Source organism: Stegostoma tigrinum, chromosome 5 (genome assembly GCF_030684315.1).
Source record: "Stegostoma tigrinum isolate sSteTig4 chromosome 5, sSteTig4.hap1, whole genome shotgun sequence".
Taxonomy (NCBI): domain Eukaryota; kingdom Metazoa; phylum Chordata; class Chondrichthyes; order Orectolobiformes; family Stegostomatidae; genus Stegostoma; species Stegostoma tigrinum.
Window position 1 is genome coordinate 37,154,616 of NC_081358.1, and position 23,552 is coordinate 37,178,167.

General features: G+C 39.9%; 1 protein-coding gene across 2 annotated transcripts in view; it reads right to left on the reverse strand.

Moving 5' to 3' along the window:
• Window positions 1–360: 360 nt before the first annotated feature.
• Window positions 361–23,552, reverse strand: part of cnot10 (CCR4-NOT transcription complex, subunit 10) — a 31,731-nt gene continuing 8,539 nt past the window's right edge. For both annotated transcript variants that reach the window (XM_048529246.1, XM_048529245.1), the window contains exons 7-19: window positions 22,988–23,071; window positions 20,238–20,355; window positions 18,314–18,463; window positions 17,249–17,451; window positions 17,028–17,149; window positions 15,786–15,962; window positions 14,909–14,992; window positions 14,063–14,176; window positions 11,927–12,057; window positions 9,632–9,667; window positions 7,362–7,489; window positions 3,469–3,544; window positions 361–1,837 (exon numbers count right to left, since the gene is read on the reverse strand). In XM_048529246.1, the coding sequence (XP_048385203.1) occupies window positions 1,689–1,837; window positions 3,469–3,544; window positions 7,362–7,489; window positions 9,632–9,667; window positions 11,927–12,057; window positions 14,063–14,176; window positions 14,909–14,992; window positions 15,786–15,962; window positions 17,028–17,149; window positions 17,249–17,451; window positions 18,314–18,463; window positions 20,238–20,355; window positions 22,988–23,071 (1,572 nt within the window). In that variant the 3' untranslated portion in view covers window positions 361–1,688. The remainder of the gene's footprint in view (window positions 1,838–3,468; window positions 3,545–7,361; window positions 7,490–9,631; window positions 9,668–11,926; window positions 12,058–14,062; window positions 14,177–14,908; window positions 14,993–15,785; window positions 15,963–17,027; window positions 17,150–17,248; window positions 17,452–18,313; window positions 18,464–20,237; window positions 20,356–22,987; window positions 23,072–23,552) is intronic.

Sequence of the window (23,552 nt, forward strand, 5' to 3'; positions counted from 1 at the left end):
GATACAGGGCTGAGAAGTTTAATTTGAGAGAGTGGGTTGCATAAACAGGGTGTGCACCCACTTGCAGGGAGATGGAGAAATTTTTGTTCAGTAATGGTATCAGGAAGAGAATTAAGACACATATTTACCACGATCTAACTGGAAAGCTAATTAGGGTCAAGGGATTGGTTGACTTATGATTCCAGTGTCCCTGAAAACAATCTAGAGGTCTTAATATGCTTCATCCAAGGGCAGAATTAGAAGCTCGATAGTGAAAATTTAAAATGTCCTTACTTAGAGGAATGTTGTCAGAAGTTCAACAGTAGCTACACAAAAGACAAAGTGACCAGAAACAGAAGAGAAAAATCAGTACAGTGCATATTTCACTATGCTTGTATTTTATTCACAATTGCAGAATCAACTATATTTCGAAAATATCATTTTATTTTCTATATTTAGGACTGCCCGACTTGTCACATTTTATAATACATTGGAATCTCACATTCGTGCACTAACCCAGACAGTGGCCTGTTTACTGGGTGGAGGAGAATCGATAATTATAGTCGATAGCTTGATAGTCGTCTAATATTAATCAGGGATGTTACAATAACAGCAATATACTGTGGTTGCAGGGTCCACCCAGCATGGTGGGCAATTCTGGGCACTGCTCTCTTTAGCAGCAATGTCATGCATCCAGAGTGGATCACTACATTTACAAAGCCCTTTGGCAAATCAGTTTTGGTTGGCTACCTCTTGGTAAAGTGAGATCGCACTGCAGAGAATGCATCCAATTTGGACCTTCCCTAATTAAAATTACAGTATAAAACTCACAATGTTTTTTATTTACTTTGTATAATTCAACTTTTAATATCTTTTGTTAGGCCTGTAGTTTTTACACAGAATAAGTATCTCCAAAAAAAATAGATTGCCCCCAAAAACCTTGGTAAAGACTATTTACAAAAGGTAGTGAGCACAGTTAACCAGTTAAGAGATACTCCCATAAATGATTGACAATAGTCATTTAGAAGAAATCATATCCCTGGGCATTTTATTTGGTTCAGACTCTCCAGCTGTCTATCCTCCTCATCCCCACCTTAGCTAGGGCAGTGGCATTGCCAGCACTTAAAAGGTGAACCAAGGGGACTTGTAAATCCCACCTCAAGGGACAAATATTGCGAAGTATAATTTATCAATCTTTCACTTGTTCTCCTGGAACAAAAGCTCAACCAATTATCTCCAAGGCAGCTTGACTAAAGGATAACATACATAAGTGTTCAGTAACATACACAGTATTGGCGGGTTACTAAAGGGGCAATATAAAAAATGGTTTTTTGTTAACATACAGTGTAATCATTACACCAATTTAATAGCTGGAAATATTAACAGGGAACAAACCTAAAACAGCTATAAATACTGCAATTACAAATTATTACCCAGAAAACGTTTAGAAAAACTCAACAAACCTACAAATTCCAGAAACGTTATGAATTTATCCTTGTTCCACTGCCAGGACACTTTTGAGGTCCAAATCTAAAACAAAAAGTTTTCCACATCTTTATCAAAGTATTGACTGAAGAATCTGCATTTCTGCCCCAGCGAGCTGTTGGCACTCAGAATAAGGGATGTTACCCCTTCCAACATTTCCGACTCTGTTTCGCAGTTGTAAAACACCTGGAGGAAAACGCACAACAGCGACTGGTGTTGAAGTCTCATTTCCTTTGGACGGTGTTGAATGGTGGTGGCTGAACTGTCTGAATGGACTGAAACACTGACTTCTTTTTTATATCAGACGACAGGGCTTTCAGTGAGGGCAACAGCTGATTCCTCTTGATGATTTGTAGTGCCAACTGCGTGTTACCTGCCCCAAAAAGAGCACACCAACTAATGAGAATACTGTTTGGGAAATATAACTAGGCATGGACTATTTGATATCGGTGAACAAGACATAGAACATAGAACAATACAGCGCAGAACAGGCCCTTTGGCCCTCGATGTTGTACCAACCTATGAACAAATCTAAGCCCCTCCCTCTACATTATCCCATCATTATCCATATGCATCCATCTCCAAGAATATGTATCTCCATGCTATGGAAGAAAGCTGACATGTTATATCCATCTACAGTTTTAGATTCCTCCATTGTTAACAATTTTCCTTGTCTTCCTCTGTTCCCCTCATGGAAGTGTCTTGGACCAAAGGGCAAAATTCTTAAAATGTAAACTTTAGCAGATTTAATGTCTGACAACAATACTGTGTATACATGCAGCCCTGCACATGACAGGAAGGAAAGAAACAAAGGGCTTGGAGGCCATTCGGCCCTTCAAGCCTGTTCTTGTCTCTTACGCCATATCTTGGTTCCATATCCTTTAATACACTTACCCCTCAGAATTCTGTCAAACTCTGTTTTGATCATGTTCAATTGACTCTACCTCACCCTATATAGATATTAGATAGTTATCAGAGAAGTATTGCAGAGCTACAGGGAAAAGGGGTGGGACTAGCTGAGTCATTCTTGTAGAGAACCAGAAAGGACAGATCAGGCTAAAGAGCCTCCCGATTTGTGCTGTGATCACTCTATAATTCTATAAAGAACAAAAATAAAACTTATTGCTTGTTGGAGGCAACAGATTATACTCACCAAATTCACACTCCTGGCAGACAGGAAGGGTCAGTCAAAGAGCTGATGTAACCTCACTGACCTATCGTAGTTCCTGGGTAAGCAAAGCCTCCTTTCTAAAAAAAGTGTTCATCCTAGATTACACATCTCTCCACAGCCTCATCTCTGCATACTGCTGTAACCTCCCCTCCAGCCCCATCCAACCGTGACCTCTTGAGCATTGCTAATTTTAATCACCAGTGGCATCCTTATCTTCAGCTATCAAGTATTTAAGCTTTGTCATTTGCTCACTAAACCTCTCCAGCTTTCATCTGAAAGCTTGTTACTTGTTAAATTCCATGGCATGTTTTACTAGATTAAAGGTATCTTCTAAATGCTAGTTGGTGGAAGAATCCGTATAACATCTGTCCATTTCAAGCTGAAAATCGCTAAAGCTGTCAGAATACAACATTCTGCTGATGAATGGAACGTGGATAGAGAAGCAGCCTCAATGTGGATCTAAGGACCATTGTACTGGCAAGAATTCCTATCAAAGGAGCCTGGGAGAAGGCAAAGATACCCCTATGTGTGTAAAAGAATCTGCCTCATTTCGTTTGCAAAGCCATTTGGGAAGAGTTGGATTTTTACATACTAGCAAACTTTAATTTGTATCTAATCTCTCAGAAGGAGAACAAACATTTGTACTAAACTATTTCTTCACCATCTCACCCGTGGGTAAAGTTTTTGTACACACTCAAAAATAAAAACAATTACCTATCTAAATGAGGCCAAGAGAAAATAATCCTTACCTATAAATATAATAAAGGCAAAGCAATATTATAATTCTAATTAAAGTTGCAACCTTAATTATTGATGATTACATGTGAACTTACCATTCTGCAATTCAAGGTATACAGCCAGTAGGATACCTTCTGGAGGGATCTCTTTGGGATTAACCATTGAAGCAGCCTGCAATTTTAAAACAAGAGGCAACATAAGAATGGGCCATCATTCAATTATATTACAGTTAGATTCTTCTTCAGTAAGGGATAAAAGAGTGATAAGATAAATCTCCAACACTTAGTTAAATGTTTTCTGGTAGCCCATATGAACCTCAGGTATTATAGCCCTGTCTGTATTATTGATCATTCAGACATTAGAAAATCACTTGCTGTTCATGTAAATTGAGTTAACAGATGTTTCTCAAATCTCTCTGGTTGGACCGTGACTTTGACTAAATTGCTGAGAATGGGATAGAAGTGAATCTTAATATCATTCTAAAAATCTAATTTTGTTCATATTTTACACTTAATTGAAAGTTGTTTAAATTCTGAAGTGATTCTAGCAGGGATGTACAAACTCTCCACTGGAGAACACCAGAAACTAGTTAATTAATTAAACTAGCTAATCATTGTTGTTCCTGTACCTGGCACTGAGCTAACTCAAAGCATTCAAATAAAGGCCTGCAGACTTTTCTAGCACAGTAGTCACATCCTTAACTCCAGACCAGAAGACCCAGCTAAAGTCCAAATTGCTCCAGCATGTCTAGGATCAGGGTCATACAGCATGGAAACAGACGTTTCAGTCCACTTCGTCAACTCATTTACCTTGTTTTGAATGCTACTGGCATTCAGATAAAATACCCTTATGCTTGTTTTTAATACCTTCTTTTTAAATCCTAACACCTTCACCAGAAGAACCTTTGTTTAAAAGCATTCTCTTTTCTTTCTGTCAGTACCTGGTTTCCACTCGTCTAAGTGTTACACTGTTCAACTGCTTCTTGTGTTTTATTTACCACTTTCATTCTCTTTTTCCTTACATTCTCACCCATTCTAGCTAACTCAGAGCTTCCCCTTAGGTTCCTATTTCTCTGCCAAACTAGTTTACAATCCACCTAACAGTGCAGCAAACGATGATGTTTATGAAGAACATTGAAGAATAGTAGGAGCCTAGGAAATTGACAATATCAGTGTACGCGTCCATAGGTTAGATGGATAAAATGACTAAGAAGCAATTGAGATGCTTGCCTTTATTAGTAAAGGCAATGAATATGAGGGCAAGACAGTCATGATGGAGGTACACAAGGTATTAGTTAGGCCAAAGCTGCATGCAATTCTGGCCACTGCACTAAAAGGAGGATGTGATAGTGTGCGTGCGGAGGACGTTCACTAGGATGTTGCCCCATTTGAGGTGTTTCAGCTATGAAGAGAGACTAGATAGGTTGCAGTTGTTTTCCTTCCATCAGAGGCCAAAAGGAACCTGACTGAGGTCCACGAAATTACAAGGGGGATAGACAGGGTAGATAGGAAAACCATTTCCCTTTGCAGAGCCATAGATTTAAGGGAAGAGATTTAGAGGGAATTTAAGGAATAACTTTTTCACCCATATCTGGAACCCTTCCCACCACAGAATAGAGAAACCCGCTTCCTTCTCTTCTGATTGGACTTTAAACCCTAACCCTCCAATACTATGATCTACTGGGCTCTAGAATTAACTGGGATCTTGTTCCTGGCACAATCTACTGTCTGAGCAGTACCCAGGACTAAACTCTTGGCTCTGCCAGGCCTGCTGAGCTGCCAACTAACCAGATCAACTAGCAGCTTGATGGTGGCAATTCTTCCCACTAAAGGGTCAGAGGTCCCATCTGCACCACTTTAGCCAACTGACCTGCAGCCTGTGCGGCAGACATTTCTTGCCACATGCCCGTCAAAATGTGAAACAAAAATGATCATCTCCAATGAGACAATTTAATTACCACCCTTTTGATTGGGTGGTTGATCAGACATTCCTTCCAGTGTGCAAGCAGTTTGCATACCCCCAACCACCCCGGAACATTAGTAAATCAGCACAATCAAAATAAACAAGTGATTATGGTTAACAAGGTCACAACAAACTTGAATGTTTACTTGACTACTATGTTTAGTAAGACTACTGCATTCTCCTCTCTAAGTGCAGAAGGAAGGGTAACACAATGGATATCTACACCAGCAAATGGGGATGCTAAAAGTAATCCCAGGTCCAGATGATGGGCAACTCAGAATACCGAAAGACAAGGAGGAGCGGGGGTGGGGAGCACAATTGGTCAAAATTCACTAATGGTCTGGAACGTGCTGAAACACACGGATGTATACATTACTCTTGCACTGAAAGTTGATAAATTACTGCAGACTGTGATTAAGGATTAAAAAGAAGCAAATATTTAAGAAAGGCACAGGTTGATCAGAGATAGTGAACACTGATTTGTAATGGATGAGTCACTCTAATATATTCTCGATGGAAGTGGTCGTGGGTTTGGACAGTGCTGTCTGAGAATCTTTGGTTGATTTCTTCAGTGCATCTTGTAGATAGTACATATTGCTGCTACTGTGCGTCAGTGAGGGAGGGAATGGATGCTTGTAGACATGGTGCCAATCAAGCACACTGCTTCATCCTGGATGGTGTCAAGCTTCTTAAGTACTCTTGGAGCTGCACCCATCCAGGCAAGTGGAGAATATTCCATCACATACCTGACCCATGCCAGGTAGACAGTGGATAGGCTTTGGGGAGTCAGGAAGTGAGTTACCTAGTCTCTGACCTGCCCTTGTGGCTACCGTGTTTATGTAACAAGTCCAGTTGAGTTCCTAATCAGTAGTAAACCCCAGGATATTGAGAGTGGGGGATTCATGATAGCAACACTATTGAATGGGGTGGTGATTAGATTGTCTCTGATTAGAGGTGATTATTGCCTGGTATTTTTTTTGTTTCTTGCCATTTGTCAGCGCAAGCATGTATTTTGTCCAAATCCTGTTGAACTTGAACATCGACTGCTTTAGTGTCTGCAGAGTCAGAAACGGTGCTGGACAGTGCACAATCATCAGCGCACATTCCCCAATTCTGATCTAACGGATCAGGAGGAGAGGGTAATTGATAAAGCAGATGAAGATGGTCAGGCCAAGGATTCTACTCTGCTGAAGTCCTGTAGAGTTGATCTGAAGCTGAGATGACTGATCTCCAAAAACCACAATCATTGTCCTATATGCCAGGTATGACTCCACCAACAGAGAGTTTTCCCCCCGATATCCATTGAATCAAATTTTGCTAGGGCTCCTTGGTGTCAAACTCGGTCAAATGTGGCCTTGACTTCAAGGGCTGTGACTCTCGTCTCTGGGACTTCAGCTCTTTTGTCTGTGTTTGAACCAAGGTTGAAATTAGGGCACCAGCTCATTACAATGCTGGTGGCATATATTGAACTCCCCATCCAGAGAACAGATGCTGGTTCAAGTCCCACCTGCTCCAGAGATGTGTAATAACTTCTCTGAACAGATTGATTAGAAAGACAAAAGGTTAAAAATGCCGCAGTAAAAGTGATCATGCCAACTATTAATTGTCATAAAAAGCCACCTGATTCATTTCTTTTAGTGAAAAGGATCTGTTATCTTGCCTACATATGACTCCAGACCAACAGAAATATGGTTGACTCTTAATTGCCCTGTGAACTGAACTTGGAAACCACCAATTTAAACTGAAATTAGGAATGGGCTACAAATGCTGGCATTGTCACTGACACTTATATTGCATGAAAGGTAAAAGGTTTGACATATTTAGTTAATTAGATATGTGACTGGTATAAATGGGCAACAGCCAAAGATTCTTGAGCTTCTCTACAGATGGAAGGCATTAAAAAAAACAGTACATTTGATTTTTCGAACTCAACGCAATTAAGGATAGAATGTTATCTTTGGCTCAATGTCATCGATCGATTAATTTAAATGGATAGTGCTATATTTCACTGAGTTACTTTTCTTACCTGGTGAAGACATTTGCGTGCCTTGTCATATTCACTACGTAGGCAATATGCACTGCCCAGGTTGAAAAGCATCATTGCACAAGCAGATGAAACCGAATTAGGGTAACACTGCAGAATCTGTTTGCCAGCTGTTAAATGCACAAAATAAAACTCATTAAAATCACAGTAGAGCAGCACAGTGGGAGGTCATTCAGCCCATAATGTCTGTGCAAGCTCTTTCAAAGAACAATCCAGTTAATTACATTACCCTGTTCTTTTCCATATCCCTGCAGTGTTTTCTTCCTCAAAAAATTTATCCAGATCTCTTTTGAAATTTATTACCAGGTCAGGTAGGACCTTCTAAATCCAGAACCATGCCTACACAAAAACATTCGCTCTCCTAAGGAAAAAGGAGCAGGCTACTTGGTTCCTTAAACCACAATAAGATCGCACTGAAAATGTTTACTTCAGCTACACCTTCTTGCACTATCTCCCTATTCTCTTCGTAGCAAAAATCCATCTGTTTTCAACATGAATATACTCAATAACAGAGCATCCACACCTCTCTGGAGAATTGGGGAAGTTCACAACCGTTTTTCCTCAACTTAGTCCTAAATGGCCATCCCCTTAATCTGGGTCAGTTATTCAGTTCTAAAGTCCCCAGCCAGGGGTTACGTCTGAACAAATATCTTGTCAAACCCCATAAGAATTTCTGTTTTAATCAGGTAATCCAACTATTCTTCCAAATTTAAAGAAATATAGGTCTCACACACTCAACCTTTCCTCACAGGACAATCTTTCATCCCAGCAATAAGTCTAAACTCCCTATAAGGCAAGTGCGTCCTTCCTTGGCTAAGGAAACTCCTATTACTTCTACTTCTTTGAGGCAGTTGAGTTCAACATTCAAAAGGTTTCTAACCTTGAGATAAACAAATCTCTCTTCTTTAGGCTTAAGAGAAAATTACTTGATAAATTGTAAAAATAATCCATAAATTATTTGGATATGAATATAGGAGGCATAGTTAGTGAGTCTGCAGATGGTACAGTGGACGGTGATGATGATTATGGGCAAATGATCACAGCAGTGTCAGATAGACTTTAATTTAGATAATTCTGAGGCATTGTAATTTGGTAAGGCAAACCAGGGCAAGACATATACAGTTACTGGGTAAGGCTCTGGGGAGTGCTGCCAAATAAAGGGGTACAAGGTGCATAGACCCTTGAAAGAGAGTTACAGGTAGGCATGGTGAAGGCAGCTTTCGGCATGCATGCCTTCATTGGACAACATTATATACAGGAGTCGGGACGACACGTTGCAGCTGTTTGTACACTGGTGAAGTCACTTTCAGAATACTGAGCACAATTCTGATCACCATTTCATAGAAAGGACGTGGTTAAGCCTGAGAGGGTGCAAAAATGTTTTACAAGGATTTGAGAGGCTGAATAGCCTAGGGCATTTTTTTTCTGAAGTGTCTGATGGGGAGGGATGATCTAATGGAGGTTTATAAAATGGTGAGGTGAATAGCCGTGGTCTTTTTCCTATGGTGGAGTACCCAAAACTAAAAGGGCACAGGTTTAACACGAGAAGGGAAAGATTTAATAAAGGCCTGAGGGTTAACAGTTTCATGCAGATGGTAGTGCGTGTATGGAACGCGCTGCCAGAAGCGGTGGAGGTAGGTACAGCTACAACACTTAAAAGGCATCTGGATGGGTACATGATTGGGAAGGAATTAGAGGGATATGGCTAAATGTTGGCAAATCGGTCTTGGTCAGATTGAGACATCTGGTTAGCGCCGATAAGTTAGATCAAAAGGTTTGTTTTTATGCTATATATAACTCTATGACTTTATGTATCATGACACAAACTAATTCATCAGCTTACAAAGTGCAACAAAGTTACAATCTCTAAGCATTAAGTGAAAAGATGAAGAAATGTTGAAAAGAAATCAAAGAAGAAAAGAATCAAATTGGCACTTTTCTTGTATTTCCTTGATGCTGTCCATTATGGTGTAGATTTCAAAATAAATGGAAAACACCAGTAGGAGTAATATTCGAATTAATCAGTCGCAAGTGCTTAATTGAAAGTTAGCATTACTTTACATCAATAATAGAACAAGCCCAAATGTGTGTGCTGTTCACATTTTAATTTAACAGCTGGAAATATAGCTCTATTTCTCTTTTCACAGATTTTTCCTTATGAGTATTTTACAGAAATTTCTATTTCAGATATCCAGGATCTGTAGTATTTTGCTTTTGTTTCTAAAGTGATATTTTTAAAACTGTATACTTACAGTTCTCCATCTGTTCATTTTCCCCTCTGTCTGATCCTAAAAAATAAAAGTCAAGATCTTTCAAGTTATATTTACTTTTCCAAGTAACCAATATTAATTTAATTGATGCAATAAAATAGGAACATTCTGTGAACTGGAAGAAAATGCATACTCTTTCATGTACTGTAGCCCTTCTAAGTCATAGTAACATATACAACTTCCATAGTACTCCTAGATGACAAGGCAGCAGATGCGTGGAAGTACTACCTCATGAAAGTTCCCCTTGAACTCACATATTCATCCTTACTTGAAACTATGTTCCTATGCCCCTTGAAACTATGCCCTTGCACTGTAACTGGGTTCAATTCCTGGAATTTCATCTTTAATGGCATTGCAGGTGTACCTGAATCACATGAACTGCAGCAATTCAAGCAGGCATCTTAACATCACCTTCTCAAGGGAAGTTCGGGATGGGGAACAAATAACAAATCCTGAGAATAAATTATAAGAATTGGGAAGATACTACAGGCCTAACAGTTGGTCAACGTAGTGGGGTGATGGCAAGGAGAGGGGAGAAAGGAAAACTTTGAGTTTGGTGGAGGGCCATAAAAGAGGTGGAGGCAGAGCACTGCTTGGAGGACCACTGGCTGGTGAGGATGACCTACCAAGGCTCCACACCAGCAGAGAGAACATCTACAATTTTTAAGGTGCTGTACATGCAGCTGGGTTACGGCAGCACAACTGGAGGTAAGCCCAGAATTAATGACAGTCACTGAGATTTAGGGGTCTCCTCGTACCAGGCTGGAGAAGAAAGTTTGGAGATCTTGCTTTGAGAATCCAGATCGGGGATGAGCAATTACTTTACTAGATACACTTTGAACAGCACTTGAACAAGTTAATAAGCATCAAACACCCTCCCTTTTTTTAAAACCCTGATTTAGCAGTTATAAGAAATAATAGGAAAAAATTGCAGAAAGCATTTGAGCAATGGTAAAAGCTTCCTACAGCTTTTCTCAGAAAATTATAAATCATCAAGTTTTATGGACCACACTTTAGGAAGGATCTAAAAGTCTTGGAGAGGGTGCAAAGATTGACTACAATGGCAGTAGAGATGAGAAACTTCAGTTACAGAGACAAACTAGAGAAGCTGGGACTGTTCTCCTTGGAGCGTACTAGGTCACTAGGACTTGTACAGAAGTGTTCAAAATCAAGACAATTTGATACAGTCAAAACTAAAACTGCTTTCATTGTAGGTGGTTTATAATTGGTGAAAGAATCAGTGAGGAAAGGAGTAGAGTTTTTCCCTATGCTTAACAAAATATGAATATCTGGAATCCACTGCCTGAAGGGAGTAGAGGAAGTTTCAACTGTAACTTGTGAAAGAGTTTTTTTTAAGGAAAAAGAAAACATTCGAAGGACTAATGAAACAGCATTCAAAGAGCCAGCAGAATGACCCACTCCAGTGTTTTATGATTCCATGAGTCCACGGAAGTATTATCCTCAAATAAATTCATTCCTGAGAAATTGTTGAAAGAATGCAGCTGACACAGTAAATCACAAACAAGCAGGAAATTATTCAGAAAAGGGGGAGGGGAAAGAGGGTTCTACAATAAAAAGGGAGACAGGGGGAGGCGGATTGAAGACGGATAGAGAAGATAGGTGGAGAGGAGACAGACAAGTTAAAGAGGCGGGAATGGAGCCAGTAGAGGTGAGTGTAGGTGGGGAGGTAGGGAGGGGATAGGTCAGGTCAAGGGGGTGGGATGAGGTTAGTAGGTAGGAAATGGGGGTGTGGCTGGAGGGTGTAGGTTAGAGGAAGAACAGGTTAGGGAGGCAGGGGCAAACTGGGCTGGTTTTACTGGTTCGACTGCATCCCAAAACCAGCCCAGCTTGCCCCCGCCTCCCTAACCTGTTCTTCCTCTCACCTACACCCTCCTCCCACCTCAAGCCGCAACCCCACTTCTACCTACTAACCTCATCCCGCCCCCTTGGCCTGTCTGTCCACCCCGGACTGACCTACCCCCTCCCTTCCTCCCCACCTACACTCACCTCTACCGGATCCATCCCCGCCTCTAACTTGTCTGTCTCCTCTCCACCTATCTTCTCCTCTATCCTTCTTTGATCTGCCTTCCCCCCCCTCCCTATTTATTTCAGAACCCTCTCCCCCACCCCTTTTCTGATGAAGGGTCTAGGCCCAAAATGTCAGCTTTTGTGCTCCTAAGATGCTGCTTGGCCTGCTGTGTTCATCCAGCTCCACATTTTGTTATCTTGGATTTTCCAGCATCTACAGTTCCCATTATCTGTGAGGATATTATTCACCTTGATCTTGTTCATTTGATGAAACTCCCAGAAACACATCAGTGACATTTTCAGGGTTCAAGTGAGTGATGGCATCAGAGATCCTATCCAGAGAGATGAGTGACTCTGCTGCGTACAAGTGACCCAGAAACCTAAACTCAATTACAAACAACACTAAATTAACACATTTAAGAAATTATGTTTGAAACATACAACAACAATAAAAAAAATTAGATATCCATAACATGCCAATTAGTAGCCAATATTTTGATGCTGCCTTTTAAAACCACCACATGAAAATGAAGGGAGAGGGATGAAGTCTGTATCCATGCAACAGAATTTGGAGAGGGAACTGATAATAATTACTCAGTCTTAATAATATTTATTTGGAGGAAATTTCTGCACATCCAGTTCTGGATGCTAGATAAGCAGTCTAATAACTTAATGGCAGTGAAGTCAGACAGCAGTCGTGATGACATTCAGTACGTGCACATTTTCATTACAGTTGGTTTATTTGATTCTTTGTATCCATCTGCAGACCACTTCCAACTTAACTTTCAACAATGTACATTTCTATAGCACTGTAACACAGGAAAAACATGCTAAAGCATTTCACAAACAGGGGTGTTGCCCAGAAAAAAAAATTTGAAGGATGTATACATATAAAAAAGCTGTAGAAAGGGTGAGGAAAAAGATGACAGAAAGTCAGCAGTGACAAGAGGAAACAATGAGGCTGTCTGTAAACACACAACCAAAAAGGACAACAAAAAATGATCGCACTGTTGATTGCACCTTCCGTCACTTTACTGATGATCGAGCATTGACAGTTCAAGTTGTAACTGGCCGGATTGGATTTGCCCTGGTCTGTGTGTACAGGACATACCTGGGCAATTTTCCACATTGATGGGTAGATCCTGCTATGTACCAGAAGAGCTTGGCTAAGGGAGCAGCAAGTTGTGGAGCATCAAGTCTTCAGTACTGCTGAGTTGCTGTCAGAGTCCATGGCCTTTGCATCATCCAGTTCCTCCTTTGCACACACCCCCTAGCTCCAGCTCACCTGCAACTAAACCTCCCACAGAGGGCTGAAAACTGCTGTGTAAACAGCACTTACAAGTGTCGGTAGCTTGCTTTCAAAAGCTGCAGTAACCCTTTCATAATCCTTGGCTTTTAAAAACAAACAGTCCTTTTCTCATTTCAGTCCATAATTAAAAATACAGCAAAAGAATGTAGATGGAGTGTCCAATTGCCTTTCAGAACAAGAAATATGCCAATGGATTGGAGTGCAAAAAGTACTCAAATATGTTCAAGAAGATGGCCATATCAGCAAATTCCAGGAACATAATACAGGATAAACTCAGTTAGCATTTAGAAAGATAACGTCTGACCAGTACCACTACGCAAACATTTCAGAAGGGCAGGTCATCTTAACGTAACTGTGTTTTGAGTAAGTCACTGTACACGATGAGGTGCCACATAAGAGATTGATCACGAAGGTCAAGCAAATTACTCCACTCACTGCCCTCCCAATTACAGTCATGTGGTACACTGGGTAGCAACACTGCCTGAGCCAGAAGATCTGGGTTCAATCCCACTCCAGGACTTGATTGCCAAGGAAGATCTGTTCATAACACAGCCGACTTCAAATTGCAACCCTTTCTAACACACCAATGGAAATCAGTGAGAGCGAGAAAGACTACTGTTCAGCTGTATAATGGGAAAAATGTTGGAGCTGCTACCGATACTATCCATAACTTAAGACTACAACTTGCATGCACAAGTGCACATTACCACTACAACGCAAACACTGATTGAATCACAACATGCCACAAGCATCATTGCCCACTTTTGCTCCTAAATCAGTCCCTCAATTACTGAAACTCTTTCCACTGGGAGCAGACATAGAAGGAAAAATGGAACTAGCTGCGTTGCTCTGCAGGGAGCCAGCTTGAAGGTGATGGTCTGAATATTCGCATGGTAATTGGGAAAGAGCTGAATGGGACTAAATGGATAACAGCTAGCACAAGCATGATAGGCTGAACAGTCATAACCTCAGTTGCATTTCCCATTTCATCCAATTCTCCAATTGTTAAAGTCAAAATAAGCAATTACTTCACGTGCAAAGTTAACCACCACATTATATATTTCTTAGTTACTTACTTTAGAGACCCAGATAGTTTAGTCTGCTGCAGAAGATTCTCTGCATGATTTAAGGCCATAAGGTTGTCACCAAGTGCAAGGGCAACATATGCACTGCCAGCCAGGATAGAACATCTAAAAGATCAGAAAATAAAACTCTACATTATTCATCTGCAATTCTGGCCCTCTTCTTATGAGCAGATTTCAAATTGGAGTTAAAGCCTGATCTAGAATTTCATCTAATTTATAATCTATAGTCATTAACTTCAACAAGACTGCCATTATTTATGCAGTTTTTGATGTTTATTTCAACTCTGGCAAACATTTGACTGAAACCGATCATTTAGGATATCAAGTGCACTCTTTTCATTCTCTTTTGCCAAGTTCAATTGCATCTTTTCAGCTGAATTAGATAGGGCAGAGGTGAGAAAGTCATTTGAGATTATTGGATACCTGTACTGAGGGAATTCTATACAGAATAAATTAACCATCACTTAAGACTACACCGAGACACGATGCAGGATATAAGAAAAGGCCATTGGTTAAACCATTTTCTTCCATTCTAGGACCAGTTAGATCTGTCCTAAACAGGAATTGACTGCAATGTGTTAAAACAAGCCTTCTTCCTCACAGAATTGCAGCACAAACCAGATTTTTATGTTAAATATTTGAAATATTCAGGAATTCGCAGCAACACAATTCACGTTCTGATGTGGAAAAACCTTCCATCACATGGTTGTATTAAGTTGAAAGGACTATAGCATTGAGCATTGGAACAGGAATAAACGCTAGCCTAGCCAGTGATACGCAAAACCCTCGAGTGCATAAGAAATGCATAACACATAACGCACTGAAAAGCATCCTTACCTCAGATTATCCAATTCCTCCTTCCTTAAAGGAGAAGATGGTGGACCTGGAACTAAGAACTTATCTCCTTCATGAGGCTTACCACTGTAAAATGAGAGAAAATAATTTCAGCATGCATTGAGGTAACAACATTAGAAATTTTAATTAATGTGGGCAGAGGATGACCAACCTGCACTAAAAACATTAATATGATATGATAGTTGTTTTTATAAGAAGAGAGCCATTGCAAAACAACAGACTGTTCACACCACTGAGTTCAAACTAGCTCCCTGCAGAGCAATACAGTCAGTTCCATTTCAACTGTGACAAGGAGAACACAGCATACAGCAGAAGCTAAAGATGATGGCTTAGGTCCTGCTGTTATTTAGCTGGCGGAAGATTCCAGCTCACATAACACTGGGTATCAAGAGAGAAAAGCACTCTGACTCGGTGCATTGGGGCTGGGGGCAGGGTGGGAAATCAAAGCTGGCTGTTAACCTCCACACAGCACAGACCGAATGGCTGTAGGTGATATCACTGCAGAAACAGAAGTACACAGCTAAGGGAGAGATGGGAAATGTCCATGAATGAATAGTTGAGGGGATTGGAAAGGTGATCTGTCAATCATTTGTCAACTGCTATTAATGAGTACTTATGCTACAAAGCAAAAATCAATAAATGCAAAAGCACAAAAACTGAAGAGAGCATGAGAAATAAAAACAGGTCAATTAGGCCTTTGAGCCACCTTGGCCATTCAATAAGATCACAGTTAATCTTCAATCTCAGCTGTACTCTGCACTATCCACATTTTCCTTGAGTGAACAAAAAAGCATTCCACAAACGACTCCACTGGCACTACACTTGTATGGTCACTGAAGTATCTTTCGTCATCCTGTACCTGCAGGCCTCAGTATTTTCATTGCTAGTTTCACCACTGCCTGATTGATTGAAATTTCTTAAACCATTATCTTTCTTGGTCTCCTGTTGATCTTCAGGGAGCAGCAGCAAGGCATTTCTTAAGCAGATAGCTGCAAACTCCATGCTAGCAACAGGAATGGCCGAAGACTGCCCGTCGCTGCAGAACAAAAAGAAAATACCTTTTATTAAAGGCTTCATGGCCTTAAAATTCAAATTTAAACTTTCATACTGATTAATCCTAAACATACTTTTCACTAGCCATGGCTTGAGCCCCTTTGGGCTGATGTATAAAATCATGAAGGCCCTAAATTTCAGTCCCCACTGATAGCAAGTCAGACAATGCTAACTAAGGAAAGAAAGATTCATATACCAAAGGCTCATCAAATGCCTGTGCCAGCTCAGTGATTGAGCTACTCAATTAATCCTGTTCTCTCCCCCATTACCCCAGTAGTTTCAAATTTCTTCTTTTAAAGTATGTATCCAATCTCCCCTTAACTGCTCTTCTTCAACTGGTTTCCTCCGCCTCTTCAGGTCCTATATTCCAGGTCATAATAACTGTGTTCACCATTACACCCCTGGATTTTTAAAAAACACAACTATCTTAAAAAGAAGGAAGTTTCAATTTCTATCCAACACCTAAGGACTGTACCGCCTGAGGAAAACTGTTATCACGTAAAGACAGAAATTGTGGTGATGCCCAACAAAGTTGAACAGCACACTACACAGCTCAAAACAAAAAGCTTCTCAGTTTGATTGAGGTGCTGGTGAGCTGCCAAAACTCAGCAACTGAAGGTGGAATTGGTACTTTCTGGAAAGATGAATATGTTAAGCAAAGAATTAAATTGCACTTATGAAGGAAGACCCCCCTGGTGATCTCCCTCAGTGTATGCTCACAAGAAGTGTGGTATTCTTATGAACATATCTGTTGAGTATTCCACAGCCAAAATGCATTTAACTCAGGTATGCTGACTGCTAAAATCTGAACATAATTCTGGTACCCACATATCACTTCATTAACTTTACATCTGTAACTTGTCTGAGTAATAAGTATAAATACTTCACAATTTTAAGCTGTCCCTATACAGATGCTACACACTTTTAAGATTTGACATTTAAACATCTTAGAAGTTTGCTCATTATACTATATTATGCCACCACATGTTGAATTTTTAGTCGCACCCATCCCTGTTTACCAAATTGCTCACACATGCTGATCACTCACTTATAAACAGTGTTCTGCATGGACTGTGAGGCCAAGACTATCTTTTGGTGATAACCTTGCCCCAGAATTGACTGTACAATTCCTTTCTTGCTGGGCAGTCCTCTGGTCTCTTGCTCTGCTGTCTGAAGGAAAACAATGCTGAAATTTAACACGACAAAAGCAAAAGTAGAGGAAGGAAATTGTGGAATGAATGGAAATGTAGTTGACATGAGTCCACTCACCCCCTTGTTGGCAGCAATGCAGCACTCTGCCAGCCTTAACCAAAGTCGTGGATTGGAGTGGTAGACTTGAACTGCCTCCATCAGACACTCAAATGCTGCCAGGGGCCTACCTATGTGCAAAAGCTGGATTCCACAGTTATGTAACAGTTCGTATCGCTTGTTTGTGAGCAGTGTACTCATAGGTCTGCCTGAAAACTTCTTTCCTAATTATTAATTAAGAGAAAGCAAAATTACAAATATTGAGTGGTTGTAAGATGCATAAAATTATATTGTTTAATATTAACCTGTACAAAAAGGCTGCAGATTATAGCAAAATAGACTATTCAACTTGTTTCAATGTTACTTCCACTAACTACGCACTCAAGTAAAGTTAATCAATAACACATTTTAAAGTCCACTTTTAACAAAGTGATTGAAATCAAACATTGGGAACATATACTGCCTTTGAGCTAAAGAAAACAGATTTCTTTGCAACACTAAGATGTAATTTGCACAAAGTTATGCTTAACATAAGTGAGTCAAAAATGTAAATCATTCTCAGTTTCAGGGAAGTGTGTTTGGAAGTATTTTTTAAATAAGTGGATTATGTCGTAAGCTACACTTTTGACAACCTCTCAAATGTCTCAAGTGTTTCCCATCCAATTATGCACTTTTTTGAAGTACATCAGTGTAGGAAATATGACAACCCATGTGACACGTTCACCTTCTACAAACAGCAAAAGTGATAATGTACAGATAAATTGTTTCATCTATGATACTGGCTAAACAGTGCTCCCTCAAAATCATCAGTCCAGATTTTGTGTTCATGTTTGGAGTACAGGAATAGAGTTGAGCAGAACTGTTGGAAGATCTAAATCCAGCATTTTGACAAAGGTGAGAGACAGTATACCCAATGAGCCACACACAACAATACTAAGTGGATCAGTGGATGACTTTAAATGTTAGCAGATGGATTTTATAAGCAAAATATCAATGTGTTGCATCATCGAACCTCAAACAATTGATATTTAATTAGGTTCATGTTAATTTTATTTTATACAGAATATTTGACTAACTGGAACCTACCTTGGTCCGTGCTCATTCCTGCTAATTGCACACAAGCAGCATCATTCTCCTGCAAAGCCTTTTTAAAGTAGAAAATTCCAAGATTGTGCTTCCCCATTGCAAAGTGGATGCACCCAAGGTTATTCCAGAACATGCATCTAATACATTCACCTGTTTACAAAATGTTTTGAGAAAAGTCAAGCGTCGTTACACTTGTTTTAATTATTTCACAAATATATTAAAAATATAAGAATCCACAGAATCCCGATAGTGGTGTGTCTAAGTCCACATCAAATCTGAGGAGCATTCCACCCAGACTCACGGCCCTATCCTATCCCTGCAAGCCCACAGCTAATCCACCTAACCTAAACCTCTTGATACTGAGGGCAATTTGGCACGGCCAATCCATCTAACCTGCACATCTTCGGGCTGTGGGAGGAAACCGGAGCACCCAGACGAAACCCACAGACACACGGCAAATGTGGAAACTCTACACAGGCAGTCACCCGAGGCCAAAGCTGAACCTCAGTCCATGGCACTGTGAGGCAGCAGTGTTAACCACTGAGCCACCGTGCCATCCCTGACATTTGAAATGGAAATGCGTTCTACTTCAAGGTAAAGGAAGTTAATTTAACAACAGTAAATAAGGAAAAAATGGTTTCCACTGTAGGGAAAGCTAGGTACCAAAAGACAGGGATTGGTGGCAGTTGGAAATAAAGGGAGATAAGGAATGTTCTTGCTAAGCTGTGCAGGGATTCAACAACCTACAAGGTTCAGCATGGGACTTGTCCAGGGAAAAATAAAATCTGTATGACCACATAAAGAAAACTTAAACGGAATTCATAAAAAGGTCTACATTGCCTGAAAGTGTAGCGGAAGGAGATTCATCAGTAAACTTCAAGAAAGAATTGGATAAATTGAGAAATTTGCAAAGCGTTGGGGGAGCACGAGAACAAAATAACTGAATAACTCTTTCAGAAGACCAGCGTATATATAACAGAGCGAATGGCCGTCTTCTGAATGATTTTACAAATTTGAAAATGTATTCCAGTAATGAGATCAGCAAAATGTACACATTAAGATAAATTTGTTAACTGAAAGCCCCTGAAATGCCTCATCATCAAACAAGGATAGACAGCTTGAGAAAATTTGAGACAAGACTGTCCATAAATAGATTATTTCTTTCAATGTTTCATGCCAATCTAGACAAGAAGACACAAGCACAGACAATTAAACCCATGGGGGAATTTTTCCAGTTTGGATGAATAACAAATGTTGGCCATGGCCCAAACTTCAGTGGGTCATGCAATGAAAACACAACAGTACAATTCCTGAACCAGAATTCATTAAGAATAATTCACATGATATCTAGTGACATCAGATGATTGTGTGCGAGAAAAGGGGGAGAAAAACAGGGTTAGTCTACTAATAAAAACAGAAAGAACTGCAGATGCTTTAAATCAGGAACAAAAACAAAAGTTGCTAGAAAAGCAGTTCTGAGGAAGGGTCACCGAACGTGAAACATTAACTCTGTTTTTTGCCTTCACAGATGCTGTCAAACCTGCTGAGCTTTTACAGCTACTTTGTTTTTGTTCAGGGTTATTCTCCTATTCCTTCCGTATTACAGATAAATGCGAAAGATTTGTGCTGGTCACTCTGGATAAATTCAAGAGTACTGAACTGAAGGTATGGGAGGAGACTCCATTCAAACAACTGGTACTTGGCAAAAAAATACCAAACTCACTTTCTTTCTGAAGAGTTATGATTAGTTTAGTTTAGTATGACTGGTTTTATGATTTGTACAAAATTAATAGCTTATGCTTACTAAGGTTTAAATTTACAAGTACATTTTTCAACATAAAAAAATCTATTCAGACTTGCCAAGATAAATCACTAATAATTAACTGCAGCAGACAATAAAACATAGCTGTTATTTGATTGCTACCTGTGCTTAGGAATCCAGGATGATCTGTAATATTTGCACTGTTCAACAGCTTCACTGCTTTTCGATAATTCCCCCTTAAATACTCAAAATTGCTCTTGAGAAATAGGGAGGGAGCAGACTGCATTAAAAAGAAACAAAATAAATAGAGGTACACACACAGGTAATGTTTACATTTAAATGGCAAATATAGTCACTTATAGCAGCGAAATTTTACAATCATAGAATGAAGCATCATATTGCAAAAATTACTGTAAGTTAAATTTTCATTTTAAAACTTAAGGCATTTAAGGTGCAGAGCAGACATTTTAGCCCAACAAGTACATGTCAGTAAAGCAATCTACTCAACCTCACTCTCCTGCTTGATCTCAAAAACCCTGCAAGTTTATTTTGTTCTAGAGTCCATCAATTCTTTTTCTTTTGAAATAGTGCTTGTAAGGCAGGTGGAAGCAGAATCAGAGTGTTCCAGGGCCTGAGCATGAACTGTATAAAAAAGTTCCTCCTAATGATCCTTCTGCATCTCTTGCACACAACCGTAACTCTATGTATCCCTAATCCTTATAGCAGTTAATGGGACATTTTCCTTGTCTACTCTATCATAATCTTTTACAACTGTATCCCATTTTCCATCAGTCTCCTATACTTCAAGGAGAATTATAGTTTTGCTTTCTCCCCCCTCTTTATAGCCAGAAACTCTCTTATACATAACTGAATGAAGTTGGTGTCCCCCATTGCCAAATCACCCACAGTATTCTTAAACCTGTTAATTAGTAAATCACCCACACTTTCTAATTAAGTTATGTGCAAAGCCTATTATGGGCAACAGTTTTGCAATTTAACTTCGAATGAAAATCAACTGTCCCTGGAATCATTCTGACAAATCTCAATTGATCCTTGATCATCAGGCAGAGATGAAAATCCCACAGATCTGAATAAACATGCAATCTATCCGTATCGAAACATTAATTTAGTACCAGTCGAGTCTTAGTGTCCCTCCCTCTGAGCCAGAAAAATCTCTAAACAGGTTGATTACACAATGTCTGAAGTGCTCTCAACTGACTCAGAAGGTCATGAGTTCAAGCCAGTTCAGAGGCTTCAGCACAAATACTAAAGTGACATTCCCAGTGTCATGTTGTGGATTGTGGTACTGATGGAGTACTGCACCATCAGAGTCAATGCCTTATCTGAAAGGCAGCAAATTGAGAACAACATGTATCTACAACTTCCCAAGACACTATAATGAAGAGGTATAACATAATATTTATGTCCTCATGGATATTTATCCTTCTTCCAAAAATTCCTCTTGCTCTTGTTTGTCGCACCTTGATGTGGACACACAGGTCTATATTTTGACGTTTGCTGAGTATTTTGGAAAGTCCTTAAGAGTATGAAAGGCACTATAAAAGTTTAATTTCTTTCTTTGTAAGAAAATATAGATAGTGCAGAACAACATGCCGAACCAAGGGAGGAATAACAAATTATCTTCTCCCTGTTCACTCTCAAACGGTTGTCATCGAGAAACACCCGGTTGTTATCCAGTGGCAGGTTTTAAACTCAGCGAGACCAATATAGCACATATTACAGGAAGTGATAACGAGTCCAGTCAAGTTGCCATATCAGTGCAGGATTGCATATTGTACTGGACTGGCAAAGAAAAGTTAATCCAAGTCATCAGAGATAGACAGATGATTCTGCAGTTGAGAGGACTCACGAAAATCCTCAAGTTTTAAGGCTCTTTAGGGAAGAGTTTCCTTGAATTCCATATCTTTAACAGGATATATTCTAGCATATCTTCCAGGGGCCATGCTAGCAAGGTGTGTTGAGTGGAGAGATTTTCTGTCAATGGGTACCTTGGTAAGCAGAGTATATAGATTTAAACAGCCAAAAAGGGGAGATGTGGAGAATTCATTAACACAGTGAGCAATGACCTGGAGACTGGTTAGGTGAAACGAAGTGGAGCACTCTCACAATACACGAGCACAGGTACAGCTGGTCAAATAGCTTCTTCCATGCTGTAGTACAAATAAAGACGATCACGGTCAGATTCGGGGGATTAAGTACAAGAGTGAGGATGTCATGTTGCAGCTTTATAAGACTTTGGTTAGGCCACATGTAGAGCATTATGCTCAATTCTGGTCGCCCTGATACAGGAAGGATGTGGAAGCTTTGGAGAGGGTGCAGAAGAGGTTTACCAGGATGCTGCCTGGATTAGAGGCTATGAGCTATAAGGATAGCTAGAAAAACTCAGGTTGTTTTCTCTTGAGCAGCAGAGGCTGAGGGGAGACTTGATTGAAGTCCGTAATATTATCAGATGCATGGATAGGGTTTACAGTCAGAATCATTTTCCCCAGAGTTTAGATGTCTAATGCTAGGGGGCACACATTTAAGGTTTGAGGGGAAATGGTCAAAGGAGACATGAGGGCAACTGTTCCACACAGAAAGTGGTAGGAGTCTGGAACACACTGCCAAGGGTGGTGGAGGAGGCAGATGCAATATGGGCATTGACGGAACTTGTAGACAAGCACACAAATATTCAAGGAATGGAGGAATATGAACTATATTAAGGTATGAATTTCATTTGGCATTATGTTCAGCACAACATCGTGGGCCAAAGGTCCCCATCCTGTACACTTCCATGTTCTAGCAGTTAAATATCAAATGGTGGTGAGCTGTAGAATTGAGGCAGATTACGAGGGAAAGAATCTTAACATTTAATAATGGTTTGTAGGAAAGCACAATTTTCAGGTACTTACATTTCCAGCTGTATTCATAACAGATTTGATTTCCCGTTTACAGGCTTTTAAAGATTTCATCTGGACATAGGCTCTAACTTTACACTGTAAACAAAACGTATACAAGTCATGAAAGGAGAAGACTTACATATAGTGGCGTAGTGGTAAACTCACTGGATTACAATCCAGAACCCCGGCCAATGTTTTGGAGATGGGTGTTCAAATCCCACCATGGCAGATGATGAAATTTGAATTCAATTGTGAAAAAAGTCCAGAATAGAAGCTGGCTTAAAGCAACCATGTAGCTATTGTCAATTATTGCAAAAAAGCCATTTCGTTCAATAATATCCTCTTGGGAAGGAACTCTATTAACCTTTCCTGGTCTGGTCTATGTGTGAGTCCAGACCCACAGCAACATGGCTGACTTTTAACAGCCCTCTGGGGAATTAGGGAAGGCGATAAATACAGGCCTAGCTAGTGGCACCCACATCCTCTGAACAAATAGAAAAAAATTCATTTGCAAATACTATACTCTCTTTTGTTTTCATGCCCATTTCATAGCGATTTTCATTCCTGTATTTTCTCC